The sequence below is a fragment of the Petromyzon marinus genome, assembly GCF_048934315.1.
Source record: "Petromyzon marinus isolate PM22_M1 ecotype Great Lakes invasive population chromosome 67 unlocalized genomic scaffold, UKy_Petmar_22M1.pri1.0 chr67_unloc.4, whole genome shotgun sequence".
Taxonomy (NCBI): Eukaryota; Metazoa; Chordata; class Hyperoartia; order Petromyzontiformes; family Petromyzontidae; genus Petromyzon; species Petromyzon marinus.
The window spans coordinates 242,501-256,518 of NW_027422594.1; the positions used below are offsets into that span (position 1 = coordinate 242,501).

General features: G+C 50.7%; 1 protein-coding gene and 1 long non-coding RNA gene across 3 annotated transcripts in view; both read left to right on the forward strand.

The window, feature by feature from the left end:
- LOC142907960 (uncharacterized) overlaps nucleotides 1–2,720 on the forward strand; it is a 5,090-nt gene extending 2,370 nt beyond the window's left edge. Inside the window, exon 2 of the long non-coding RNA XR_012931436.1 lies at nucleotides 1,710–2,720. This is a non-coding gene — a long non-coding RNA (uncharacterized LOC142907960). The remainder of the gene's footprint in view (nucleotides 1–1,709) is intronic.
- A 6,974-nt stretch (nucleotides 2,721–9,694) lies between these two features.
- Nucleotides 9,695–14,018, forward strand: part of LOC116956789 (run domain Beclin-1-interacting and cysteine-rich domain-containing protein-like) — a 64,398-nt gene continuing 60,074 nt past the window's right edge. Inside the window, exons 1-2 of one of the 2 annotated variants that reach the window (XM_076058005.1) lie at nucleotides 9,695–10,104; nucleotides 12,910–13,063. In XM_076058005.1, the coding sequence (XP_075914120.1) occupies nucleotides 10,085–10,104; nucleotides 12,910–13,063 (174 nt within the window). In that variant the 5' untranslated portion in view covers nucleotides 9,695–10,084. The remainder of the gene's footprint in view (nucleotides 10,105–12,909; nucleotides 13,064–14,018) is intronic. The other variant, XM_076058004.1, reaches the window with a different exon arrangement.

Genomic DNA, 14,018 nt, shown 5'->3' on the forward strand with positions numbered 1-14,018 from the left:
GTGTAGCTACGGCTAGGCAAGGGCTGTGTACGTGTCACAGACACAGTGTAGCTACTGCTAGGCAAGGGCTGTGTACGTGTCACAGACAGTGTAGCTACTGCTAGGCAAGGGCTGTGTGCGTGTCACAGACACACTGTGTAGCTACGGCTAGGCAAGGGCTGTGTACGTGTCACAGACACAGTGTAGCTACTGCTAGGCGAGGGCTGTGTACGTGTCACAGACAGTGTAGCTACTGCTAGGCAAGGGCTGTGTACGTGTCACAGACACAGTGTGTAGCTACTGCTAGGCAAGGGCTGTGTGCGTGTCACAGACACAGTGTAGCTACTGCTAGGCAAGGGCTGTGTGCGTGTTACAGACACAGTGTGTAGCTACTGCTAGGCAAGGGCTGTGTACGTGTCACAGACAGTGTAGCTACTGCTAGGCAAGGGCTGTGTACGTGTCACAGAGTGTGTAGCTACTGCTAGGCAAGGGCTGTGTGCGTGTCACAGACACACAGTGTGTAGCTACTGCTAGGCAAGGGCTGTGTACGTGACACAGACACAGTGTAGCTACTGCTAGGCAAGGGCTGTGTACGTGTCACAGACACAGTGTAGCTACTGCTAGGCAAGGGCTGTGTTCGTGTCACAGACAGACTGTGTAGCTACTGCTAGGCAAGGGCTGTGTGCGTGTCACAGACACAGTGTGTAGCTACTGCTAGGCAAGGGCTGTGTGCGTGTCACAGACACAGATACACAGTGTGTAGCTACTGCTAGGCAAGGGCTGTGTGCGTGTCACAGACAGAGTGTAGCTACTGCTAGGCAAGGGCTGTGTACGTGTCACAGACAGTGTAGCTACTGCTAGGCAAGGGCTGTGTACGTGTCACAGACACAGTGTAGCTACTGCTAGGCAAGGGCTGTGTGCGTGTCACAGACAGAGTGTAGCTACTGCTAGGCAAGGGCTGTGTGCGTGTCACAGACACACAGTGTGTAGCTACTGCTAGGCAAGGGCTGTGTGCGTGTCACAGACACACACTGTGTAGCTATTACTAGGCAAGGGCTGTGTGCGTGTCACAGACACAGTGTGTAGCTACTGCTAGGCAAGGGCTGTGTGTATTGTGAGTTACAATGTTCTATTTAGCCCACCACCCCCTATTCTTCCCCCTGCCCCCCCACACGTGAGAATGGTTCGTTCCACTTCTAATAGTGGTCCTCTCCGCCCTGGGCGATACCACCAGTTGGCGGGGGAGGGGGGGGAAGCCTGGCGGTGGGGAGTGATGCTCATTGGGTAGTGATGGGGTTTTTGCGTGGTGTTATTTACATACCCCCACTTCTACCCCCCCTTCTCCCCTCCCCCCCTTCTACCCCCCCTTCTACCCCCCCCTTATCCCCTCCCCCTTATCCCCCCCCTTCTCCAATCCCCCTTCCCCCCCCCCCCCTTATCCCCTCCCCCTTCTCCCCCCCCCCTTTTCCCCTCCCCCCCTTCTCCCCCCCTTATCCTCTCCCCCTTCTCCCCCCCCTTTTCCCCTCCCCCCTTCTACCCCCCCCCCCCCTTCTCCCCCCCCTTATCCCCTCCCCCTTCTCTCCCTCTTCTCCCCCCCTTATCCCCTCCCCCTTCTCCCCCCCCCCCCCTTCTCTCCTCCCCCTTCTCCCCTCCTCCCCTTCTACCCTCCCCCTTCTCCCCCCTTCTCTCCCCCCTTCTCCCCCCCCCCTCTCCCCCCCCACCCCCCATAGTCACTTGGGGTTTGTCTTTCCCCCTCTTCTGTGTCGCCACGAGTTCAAGTCGAGAGTCGCTGGGGTGCAACGGGCGAATTGGGGCGATTGCCCCGGGACCCGCACTTTGGGGGGAGGTGGAGGAGGTGGAGGAGGAGGGGAACAACTCCCCCCCCCGCCCCAGGGACGGCTCAGGGTCTAGTCAGTCTCGCGAGGCTCCCCGAGACCGAGACTCTGCGTTGCTGCGTGGTTGCTGTTCAATATTCGCTCTGTTGTTGTTATTTAACTTTGATTATTTAAGTTTGCTTCTCAAAGGTGTCACCTCGTGCGGTCTCTCTCGTCTCTTCTCTCTCTTCTCCCTCTCCTTTTTTTTATTACGATCAGAGGAGACGAGAAGATGCTCGGTGTAGTCGGCATTTGGCTTAGTTCATTTCGAGTTTTTTTAAAAAAAAAAATGCTTTGCTTTATGTAAACCTCCTCCCGCACCCACCCACCCACCACCCTTTTTAAATGTAAGATTTAACAAAATATGTCTCGCTCTGCTCTCCTTACACCTTTCCCTCTCTACCCCCCCTCCTCCTCTCTCTCTCTCTACCCTCTCTCGCCCTACTCTGTGTCTATCATCATCATTATTATTAATCTACGACAAGTGCTGCATCTGCACCCTCCAGAGCCCCCTTGCCCGCTAGACCCCCTACGGCCTCCGACGCGGGTCGCTCGCCAACATTCCGAGCAGAGCTCCACCGAGCACACGGCCCTCCTCCGGTCCGCCCGCCGCTCCCCGAAGGGCGGCACGGCGTGGGTCCTCCGTCCCTGTCTCGGTGCTTGTATTGAGACAGGAGTCTGGCCTCCAATCATCACCATCACCACCACCACCACCTCTTCCCACGCTGACGACGGCGATCACGACGACCTCCCATGACTGTCGTTCGTCTCTGTGTGTGTGTTTGTGTTTTGTGTGTAAACTGAGCAATAAAAGTCGCCTTACATTTTAAAAAACCCAAGGCGGAGTTGGGGGGCGGTCGGATTCCATCAATGTCTCTCCGATGTTGATTTTGTCTCGCTCGTTCTACTGGGGGAGGTGGGGGGGTGGTTCACGATAGCCGTGTCGGAGGGAGTCAGTGCCGCATGAAGCTATTGCGATGCCTGGAGCACGTTTTTTTATATAAGGGGCTCTACTTTTTTATATAAAACACTTAAATATTAAAACACACAGTTTTATTTTTAAACTTGCATAGTAAAGTAATTGTTATTTTTTTTCATGTGCCACACAGCCCAGATAATTCGACAAATCGCTAACCTTCAACACCCAGTCGTTCATAAAAGCTAAAGGCAGTATAGTACTATAGTAATAGAGCAAGTGCCGCATGAAGCTAGTGCGGGACCTGGAGCACGTTGTTGTGTTTTTTAAAGGGGCTCTACATTTATTTAAAAACACGTAAATATTAAAAACACAGCTTCTTTGGTTCTTTCGGTAAAGTCACCACGTAGAATGAGAATAAAATAATAAAATAAAACAAATTCTGACGACGTTTCGGCCACAACACAAGTGACCTTCAGGTGAAAGGAACAAACCTGTCGGGACGACAGAGCTACAATGAATTGTTTTATTTTATTATTTTATTCTCATTCTACGTGGTGACTTTACCGAAAGAACCAAAGAAGAGGAATCCTTGCAGTCACGAAAGCAAAATCGAAAATTAAAAACACAGTTTTAAATCTTTACTTAAAGCTTTCGTGACTGCAGGAATTCATAATGTTTCATAATCTTTGGGTCTTTTGTTAAAGTCACGTAGATGGGTTTCAAATAAAATAACGTTATTTTATTTGAATCTACGGAAAGCTAATTGTTATTTTTTCATTTGCCAAACAGCCCGGATAATTCGACAAATCGCTAACCTTAAACAACCCGCTCGTTCGTACAAGTCGAAGGCAGTATAGTACTCTAGTTACAAAGCAAGTGCAGAATCGCTGAACCGGAATTGAGAGCTCGATTGCATTTCGCTAGCGGGGCCCCTTGAAAGTGCGGGGTGCTGCCCGCTAGCATGTGGAGCTACTTGTGCTATCGGAATCATTATAACAGTTATATCACTATAATAGCATTATAATAATTATATAATATATAGAATAATATCAATAACATAATTATAATACTATAAGTATAATATATTTGTAATATGATTATCATATAATATAATTGTAAATATATAATTATGATAATATATTCGTAATATAATTATGTTATAATTATAAAATTATATATAATTATAATAATATACATTTTGATTTAAAGCTTTCGTGACTGCAGTGATTCATATTCTTGGTTCTTTCGGTAAAGTCACGTTGAAGGGAAACAATAAAATTGTAAAATATATAAATTATAAAATATATATTTTATTGTTTCCCTTCAACGTGACTTTACCGAAAGAACAAATAATATATAGAATTATAATTACATTATAATCCGGCACTGGAGTGGAACGGCAGTGGCAAGGAGCCCCTGAACACGCTGTCCCATCTGCTGCGTGGCGTTGCTGGACCTCTGTGGGGGGGGGGGGGGGGGTGTAAGGAAGAAGAAAAATCAACAACAACAGAAAGAGCTTCCAAAGGTCATCGGATTCGCCCTTGCGCGCTTGGGTCAAGGTTCTGATTGTGGATGGAGTGACGTCTCTGCGTTCCTCCTGCCGCGCTCGTTACATGTGGCCACTAACACCCACCACCACCTTCATACGTAGAGGACCGCAGAACTTGGGAAATTGTTGGTATCGTTACCGGCAGCTCGCCGGCCTGCTGCTGCCGCCTTGACGTCCGTTCTCTCTGCGAGAGCGGGCAAATACCGACACGGACATCGTGAGAATCGCCTAACACAGCCAAAGTGAGAAACCCCGTGACACAGCCATTGGGGACAGCCTGACACAGCAATTATAAACCCCCTGACACAGCCATCGTGAGAACCGCCTGACACAGCCGCTGTCAACAGACACACACACTACACATACACTACACACGCAGACAATACACACACCTATACACCACACTACACACACCACACACACATTACACACACCACACACACCTTACACTACACACACCACACTACACTACACACTACACTACACACACTACACACACCACACACTACACACACACTACACACACCACACACACTACACACACTACACCACACACCACACACTACACTACACACACCACACACACCACACACTACACACACTACACTACACACACCACACACTACACACAAGCACACTACACACACAGTACACTACACACACTACACACACCACACTACACACACTACACTACACACACTACACACACTACACTACACACACACAACAACAACCGCCATTCGCCACTAAGTGGCGGTGACATCACCACGACGCTTGTGCCAGGCTATGTGCACCCTGAGGCCACGTGAAGTGTCGAACGCCCGCTGGCAGGAGGTCACTGGGCAGACCCAGGTGCCACGGGTCGACTGACTGAGATGACTGGCTGATGCACCACCTGTGCCCCCTACTCTGCCAACCTGCTGTGCTTTAGCCACCCGGCGCTCCGCTCGTTGTTCTGAGCGTCGCACCTCCACCCTCCGTTGTTGTTGGAGGGCGACTACCTCCAACTGCCCAGTAGCGTCCTTCACGAGCCTCCTCCACAGAGGCCGATCTTGACACCGCTGGTACCGGTCATCGGCAAGTCCACTCAGCTCCATGTCCTCCTGTACCACATCACTCCATCTCTTCTCTAGCCCGTGCCGCGCCCGCTTAGCTTTTTTAATCCGGCCGAACAAAAGCTGTTTCGGCATGCGGTGGCTGGGCATGCGGGCTACATGACCCAGCCAACGCAGCCTTGCCTGCCAGAGGAGCTCACCGATGGGACCTTGCCCAGATCTTTCAAGGATTTGTGAGCTCCTCACACAATCCAGTCTGGTTGAATCCAGGATGGATCGTAGGCAGGCCAGCCTAAATGTTTCTAACCGGCGAAGATGTTCCATTTGGGGGGTCCACGTTTCGCAAGCGTAGAGAAGGGAGGGAATGACCGTGGCCGAGAAGACCTGAAGCTTAGTGCGGAGCGACAGACCAGGTAGCTTCCACACAGCGTTACGCAACCGATGAAAAGATATTGCCGCTCGACTGATTCAGAGTGAGACCTCTGCTGTTAAACCGGAGCCAGTCATGAGCACACTGCCCAGGTATGGGAAACTCCCCACTCTCTCCACAACTGCCCCATCACCGATTGGGAGTTGTGGGGGTGGAGTGTCCGATGGTACAAAATACCCAGGCAGGTGCTTAGTTTTGGTGGGGCTGATGGTAAGGCCCCACCTCTTGGTGGCACGCTCCAGTCTCAGCAGCAGCGTCTCCAACTCCTCCTCTGAATGAGCAGCTATTACCAAATAATCAGCATACATAACGTGGTTGAGCAATAGGGAGCCATCCCTTGACCGCACCCGGGCGTCGATCAGCCTCCCATTATATCTGTACCATATGGAGATTCCCGCGGCACAGCTATTGAAGGCTTCACGAACTACGTGGTCAAAATAGATGTTAAATAATGTGGGAGCCAGAGGACATCCCTGTCACACCCCAAGGTGTAGAGGGAATGGCTCTGACTCCCGGCCACGTAGTTTTACCCGGGCCCGCTCACCATCATGAAGGTCCTTAATGATCGTGAGCAGAGGGTCAGGTACTCCAAAAGCACGAAGAACAACCCAGAGCCCAGGCCTACTGATGGTATCATAGGCCTTGACCAGGTCAATAAAGCAGAGATGTAGGTCTTGTTGGAATTCCCTACACCTCTGCTGTAGCAGACGGACAGCAAATATGGCATCTGTGCAGGACCGCCCTTTCCTGAAACCGCATTGGGGCTCCGCAAGCCTCTCCTCAGCGTGCCTGGCAAGGCGATGCTGAATAATCCTTGCCAGGACCTTTCCCGGCACACTGAGGAGTGAGATGCCCCTGTAGTTGTTACAGTCTGTGCGGTCGCCCTTCTTAAAAAGGGGGACCACCAGGGCATCCTTCCAATCGTGCGGAACCCGTCCAGTGGTCCAGACCTTTGTTATGATGTCATATAGGGTAGTCTGTGCACAAACGCCACCCTCCCTCAGCATTTCGCTTTGAAGATCATCTCTGCCTGCTGCCTTTCCTGGTCTCAGACTCCGGATTGCCTTCAGTACTTCCTCAATAGATGGCACCTCAGCCAGCCACTCACAGGGGGTGACTTCTTCCAATATTTGAGGCACCGCAGCCTCAGCAGGGTCATCCTCACTTTGTGCCACGATGTATTCCTGGCTGAGGGATTTTCCCTCCCCCAGGACCTCACAGAAATGCTCAGCAAATCTGCAAACCTGTTTCTGGGGGTCGGAGATTGGATCACCGTTTTTTCCCCTAATGATGGTAATAGGTGTGGCGCTGCAGGTTACTTTTTTGATGGAGTTAAATAGAGATTTGTGATCACGTGCCACTGAGGCAGACTCCATCTCCTCTGCAACCCGCGACCACCACCCATCCTTGCAGCGCCTCACGGCTCTCCGAACTTCCGAGCGAAGGCTGCGGTAAGCCTCCTCATTCTCTGACGTGGGATTCTGTAGCCGATGACTGTGGGCCTGTCGCTTTTTCTCAACCATCCTGAACACCTCCTCTGTCAGCCAGGGTCTCTGGGAAGGTCTGGACCGCATACCCAAAGCAGCCATTGCAGCTGCATGAGTCACAGTCCTAAACCTCGCCCATTTACCCTCGACATCAGGAGGAGTCGGGGACGATGCCAATCCCAGCCGCAAGCGATGATGAAATTCTCGCTTGCAACTTTCATCAGATAACTGAGACCAGGCCACTTTAGGTTGGAATGGGGTCCTGGGTGTACACCCACCACCGGAGTGGAAGAATGGCAGGCGCATCTTACAGATGACTAGTCGATGGTCAGAGGGCAGATCAGCTCCACGGTAGGTCCTGGTGTCAAGGACATGGGCTCGCATCCGCTGGTCCGTCACTATGTAGTCCAGCAGATGTTCTTGCTTGGACCCGGCATGCAACCATGATGTTGTGTGGATGCGCCAATGCCGGAACAGCGTGTTGGTAATTACAAGCCCATGGGCTGCACAAAAATCTAGCAGCCTCCTACCGTTGTTATTGAGCTGATCTGGCCCATGCCCTCCAACCACTCCAGACCAGGTGCCAGTATCATGACCAATTTGGGCATTGAAGTCACCCAACATGATGACTCTATCCCGAGGGGCCACTTTAGCTAGCACCTGTGACAGGAGGTCATAGAAGGCATCTGACTCATCGGCCTTGCCTGTTTCCCTCTACGGATGTTCATCTTCGGTGGGGGCATAAGTAACCATGACCACCATTCCTCGCCTCTGGTTGATGGAAGGCGAGCCCAAAGTAGCCTGGGGCTTACAGCTTCCCACACCTCACCGCCACGCTCCCACGCCCCCTTCATTCTTTTGTTCAAAAGAAGAGCCACACCCTGTTGTTTGGCAGTCTGCTGCCCCGAGTAGAGGACTGTCCACCCCTCATGGTGGCAGGAGCCAGAGCCGGTCCACCAGACCTCCTGAATGCCACATAGCTCCAGGCGGTACCGGTCCAGCTCCCGACAGAGGAGTGGCAGCCTCTCCTTCGCTGTGAGCGTTCGAACATTCCACGTGGCCACACGTAGTGGCTTTTCGTTGTTTCTGGAGGAGCCCCGAGGGTAGATATTCAATCTCCTGGCTCCGCCAATTGGGGTTTGGCCAGGAGACGTCATAGACGCCTAGCCCCCCGGGGCCTCCGGCACAAGCTTATTAGTTACATATTTCAGTTTAACTCGTGGTTTAGTGGTAATTAATTGAAGGTGGAGGGGTTACCAGCCCCTCGTACCCATCCAGAGCCCCCGTTTAGCCCCTGTGGTGGACACATATGCCATGAGGGGAGGAGCCAATCAAAATTGGACCTCCCCCCACAGCACTGTCCACGACAGAGTTGCCCGTCCGGCACCGCGAGGATGGTTTCAAATTAAGCAACCATTGGAAAGATGTTCTAAATCGAACTAAACATTAAACTAATTTCAATGCTACAGTATATTTTTTCAAGTAGTGGTACCCCAAACTTTCGCAGCTCTTATAAATTCCCTTTTCACACCATCAATAGGTAAACTCCCCCCCCCCGCCGCGCCAAACGGCAAGTCCACCGGCACGTACACCACCTCTTTTCTAAAATCGGCCAATCAAATGCTAATTTTTATGCTAATTTCTTTGTCAGAACACCTTGTTTGCTCGCACACAGTTTAAAGGTCCGCTGTCTGAGCGTGGTTGTGTTTCGCTAAATTCTCCAGTTTGATTAGTACTAGGTGCCTCGGTGAATGTATATGCTCTGACTTTAACATAGCTATTTCTGTGACCAGTTACAAACTAATCACTCGGCTATTTCAATACTAAATTCTATGCTAATTCCTTTGTCAAGGGGTACCTCTGCGGATGTGTATACTTTAACTTAGCTATTTCAATGCTAAATTCTATGCTAATTCTTTTGTCAAGGGGTACCTCTGCGGATGTGTATACTTTAACTTAGCCATTTCAATGCTAAATTCTATGCTAATTCCTTTGTCAAGGGGTACCTCTGCGGATGTGTATACTTTAACTTAGCTATTTCAATGCTAAATTCTATGCTAATTCCTTTGTCAAGGGGTACCTCTGCGGATGTGTATACTTTAACTTAGCTATTTCAATGAGCCATTTCAATGCTAAATTATATGCTAATTCCTTTGTCAAGGCGCTTTGTTTCTTCTCACACAGCTTAAAGGTCGTGATCTGAGCGTGGCTTTTTCACTCCAGCGCTGTCCTCCAGACAGTCTCGTCCCTTCACCTGATGAAGGCCGCTTGTGTTGTGGCCGAAACGTCGTGATTTTTTGTTATTTTATTTTTCACCTACGTGACTTTACCCAATAGAACCAAAGAGTATGGATCCTAGCAGTCACGAACGCTTTAAATCTAGAATTGAATAGGTAGGGGGTTGTTTTTTTCCGGACACACACACACCACACACACCACACACACTACACTACACACACGCCCCTTGCAATCGATTGCCGAGTCGACAACACCGTCGATCTCCATCGCCGCAGCGATCGATCTCCGACCTCTGCGATCGATCTCCGGACTCTGCGATCGACTGCTTCGGCCTGAGCCGGTGAAGATTTTATTGCGACGAGGAAGCGCCGTCCGTCCACTCAACAGCAACCGCCACCACGAACACAACAATCTAACAAAAATAAACAAACAAACATGAAGCGACGTTTTAAATGAACGACTCGGCATGTCGAGCGATAGTTATCGCGCTAAAATGTAAATTTATTTCGTTAGTTGTTTTTCTCCCTCCTCTCCTCACAACCGGTTGACCCCAATGGACGACAGTGATCCCCGGTACGACCCCCCACCCCTCTTGCACACCCCTGCCGGGCGAGGCGCGTGTCGAGCGGTAGAGAAACTAGGAGAGGCCGGTGCCTCCTCCCGGGGTTAGGCCTCGTCGACATTTACCGGATTTTGATTTAAAGCTTTCGTGACTGCAGGGATTCATATTCTTGGTTCCTTCGGTAAAGTCACCACGTTAGAATATATATTTTTTAAAATCATTTCATTGAACCAAGAATATATATATACCGGATAGTTTACGCCGTGTGGGCGAATTAATTTGTCGCTAATCGAGCTGCGAATATTTTTCAAACAACATCATTATTATCGTTATTGTTATTATTAAATAACGCCGCTTAAGTGCGTGTATATATAGGGGGGTGGGTGGACTAAATTACTGCGGGGTTTTTTTTACCAACGCTGCCTCAGCATTCGCAACGGTGTTCTTAGCCGACGTTTCTGTGCGGCAGATAAGAACAATTTTATAATAATATTATTGTTGTTATTATTAAACTCGTGTCGTGTTAATAATTGTCTTATAAACCGCGCTGTCTTTTTTTGTCTTCAGTTTTAAAAACTAAAAAACAACGCGAAATAAATCCCCCTCCTCTTCCTCCCCCCAGCATAAACGATGATTTTGATATTCTTGATTCTTTCGGTAAAGTCACGTAGAAGGGAAATAATAAAATAAAAATATATAAAACGATACAATTCTCACGACGTTAAGACTGCAACACAAGCAATCATCAGGTCGAAGGGAAACAATAAAATAATTAAAATATACATATAAAACAATAGAAATTATCACGACGTTTCGACTGCAACACAAGCAATCATCATCAGGTGTGAAAACCACAGCAATATTTTTTTCAAATTTTCTTGCCGTGTTTTTCACACCTGATGATGATTGCCTGTGTTTGCAGTCGAAACGTCGCGAGAATTGTATTGTTTTATATTTTTATTATTTTATTGTTTCCCCTTCTAACGTGGTGGTGACTTTACCGAAAGAACCAAGAATGTGAATGATGATTTTGATCTTGAGGCTCCTAGGTTGACTCGGCCTGAAATGAGTAGCCTGGTGCCACGTGTCGTGAACATCGTTTATGTCGCTTGGGGGAGGGGTGGGTGGGAAGACAAAGGCGGTCGGGCGTGGTTGCTGGCCACTCCTACCCCCTCGTGTGCCACAGTGCCGGTAGCCTTCACAGCACTTGCCCCTACAGCCTGTTAGAGGCTACACGGGGGACCTTTGTCTGTGTCTACCTTCACAGGTGCTGCTGCTACTCACAGCACTTGCCCCTACAGTCTGTTAGAGGCTACACGGGGGACCTTTGTCTGTGTCTACCTTCACAGGTGCTGCTGCTACTCGCTACTCACAGCACTTGCCCCTACAGTCTGTTAGAGGCTACACGGGGGACCTTTGTCTGTGTCTACCTTCACAGGTGCTGCTGCTACTCGCTACTCACAGCACTTGCCCCTACAGTCTGTTAGAGGCTGCACGGGGGACCTTTGTCTGTGTCTACCTTCACAGGTGCTGCTGCTACTCACAGCACTTGCCCCTACAGCCTGTTAGAGGCTACACGGGGGACCTTTGTCTGTGTCTACCTTCACAGGTGCTACTCGCTAACAGCACTTGCCCCTACAGTCTGTTAGAGGCTACACGGGGGACCTTTGTCTGTGTCTACCTTCACAGGTGCTGCTGCTACTAACAGCACTTGCCCCTACAGCCTGTTAGAGGCTAGACGGGGGAGCTTTGTCTGTGTCTACCTTCACAGGTGCTGCTGCTACTCGCTACTCACAGCACTTGCCCCTACAGCCTGTTAGAGGCTACACGGGGGACCTTTGTGTCTACCTTCACAGGTGCTGCTGCTACTCGCTACTAACAGCACTTGCCCCTACAGCCTGTTAGAGGCTGCACGGGGGACCTTTGTCTGTGTCTACCTTCACAGGTGCTGCTGCTACTCGCTACTAACAGCACTTGCCCCTACAGCCTGTTAGAGGCTACACGGGGGACCTTTGTCTGTGTCTACCTTCACAGGTGCTGCTGCTACTCGCTACTCACAGCACTTGCCCCTACAGTCTGTTAGAGGCTACACGGGGGACCTTTGTCCGTGTCTACCTTCACAGGTGCTGCTGCTACTCGCTACTAACAGCACTTGCCCCTGCGGTCTGTTAGAGGCTACACGGGGGACCTTTGTCTGTGTCTACCTTCACAGGTGCTGCTGCTACTCGCTACTAACAGCACTTGCCCCTGCGGTCTGTTAGAGGCTACACGGGGGACCTTTGTCTGTGTCTACCTTCACAGGTGCTACTCGCTAACACCACTTGCCCCTACAGCCTGTTAGAGACTACACGGGGGACCTTTGTGTCTACCTTCACAGGTGCTGCTGCTACTCGCTACTCACAGCACTTGCCTCTACAGTCGGTTAGAGGCTACACGGGGGACCTTTGTCTGTGTCTACCTTCACAGGGGCTGCTGCTACTCACTACTCACAGCACTTGACCCTACAGCCTGTTGGAGGCTACACGGGGGACCTTTGTCTGTGTCTACCTTTACAGGTGCTACTTGCTACTAACAGCACTTGCCCCTACAGCCTGTTGGAGGCTACACGGGTGAGCTTTGTGTCTACCTTCACAGGTGCTGCTGCTACTCACAGCACTTGCCCCTACAGCCTGGTAGAGGCTACACGGGGGACCTTTGTCTGTGTCTACCTTCACAGGTGCTGCTGCTACTCACAGCACTTGCCCCTGCAGCCTGTTGGAGGCTACACGGGTGAGCTCTGTCTGTGTGCGTGTCGTCCCCTTGCTCACCCACCCCAGGCTCCAGTGCTGCTCGCTGCTGAGCCGCCTGTCAGCTGCCGTGGGCCGCCTCTTGCTGCTTGTGGCTCCCTGCACGGGGCTGGTGACCTGGGGGCCCGGGCGCGTGGGGGACGTGCTCCACGCCATCCTGGGGCACGGGCTGCGACACCCGCAGGTGATGGCGACGTCAACAGCATCACTCGCCTACATCACTCACCGTCACTCACAGTCACTCACCGTCACCAACATCACCAACATCACTCACCGTCACCAACATCACTCACCGTCACCAACATCACTCGCCTACATCACTCATTGTCATCATCACTCACTCACCGTCACCAACATCACTCATCATCACTCATCATCATCACTCACCTACATCACTCACCTACATCACTCATCGTCACTCATCATCATCACTCACTCACCATCAACAACAACACTCGCCTACATCACTCATTGTCATCGTCACTCACTCACCGTCACCAACATCACTCACCTACATCACTCATCACTCACTCACCGTCACTCACCGTCAACAACAACACTCGCCTACATCACTCACCGTCACTCACCATCACCAATATCACTCATCATCACTCATCATCATCACTCACCTACATCACTCACCATCATCATCACTCACCGTCACCAACATCACTCACCGTCACTCATCATCACCAACATCACTCACCATCAACAACATCACTCGCCTACATCACTCATCGTCACTCATCATCATCACTCACCATCACCAACATCACTCACCGTCACTCATCATCACCAACATCACTCACCATCAACAACATCACTCGCCTACATCACTCATCGTCACTCATCATCATCACTCACCGTCACTCACCGTCACCAACATCACTCACCATCAACAACATCACTCGCCTACATCACTCACCGTCACTCACCGTCACTCACCGTCAACAACATCACTCGCCTACATCACTCATCGTCACTCACCGTCACTCACCATCAACAACATCACTCGCCTACATCACTCACCGTCACTCACCGTCACTCACCGTCACCAACATCACTCGCCTACATCACTCATCGTCACCAACATCACTCGCCTACATCACTCACCGTCACTCATCATCATCACTCACTCA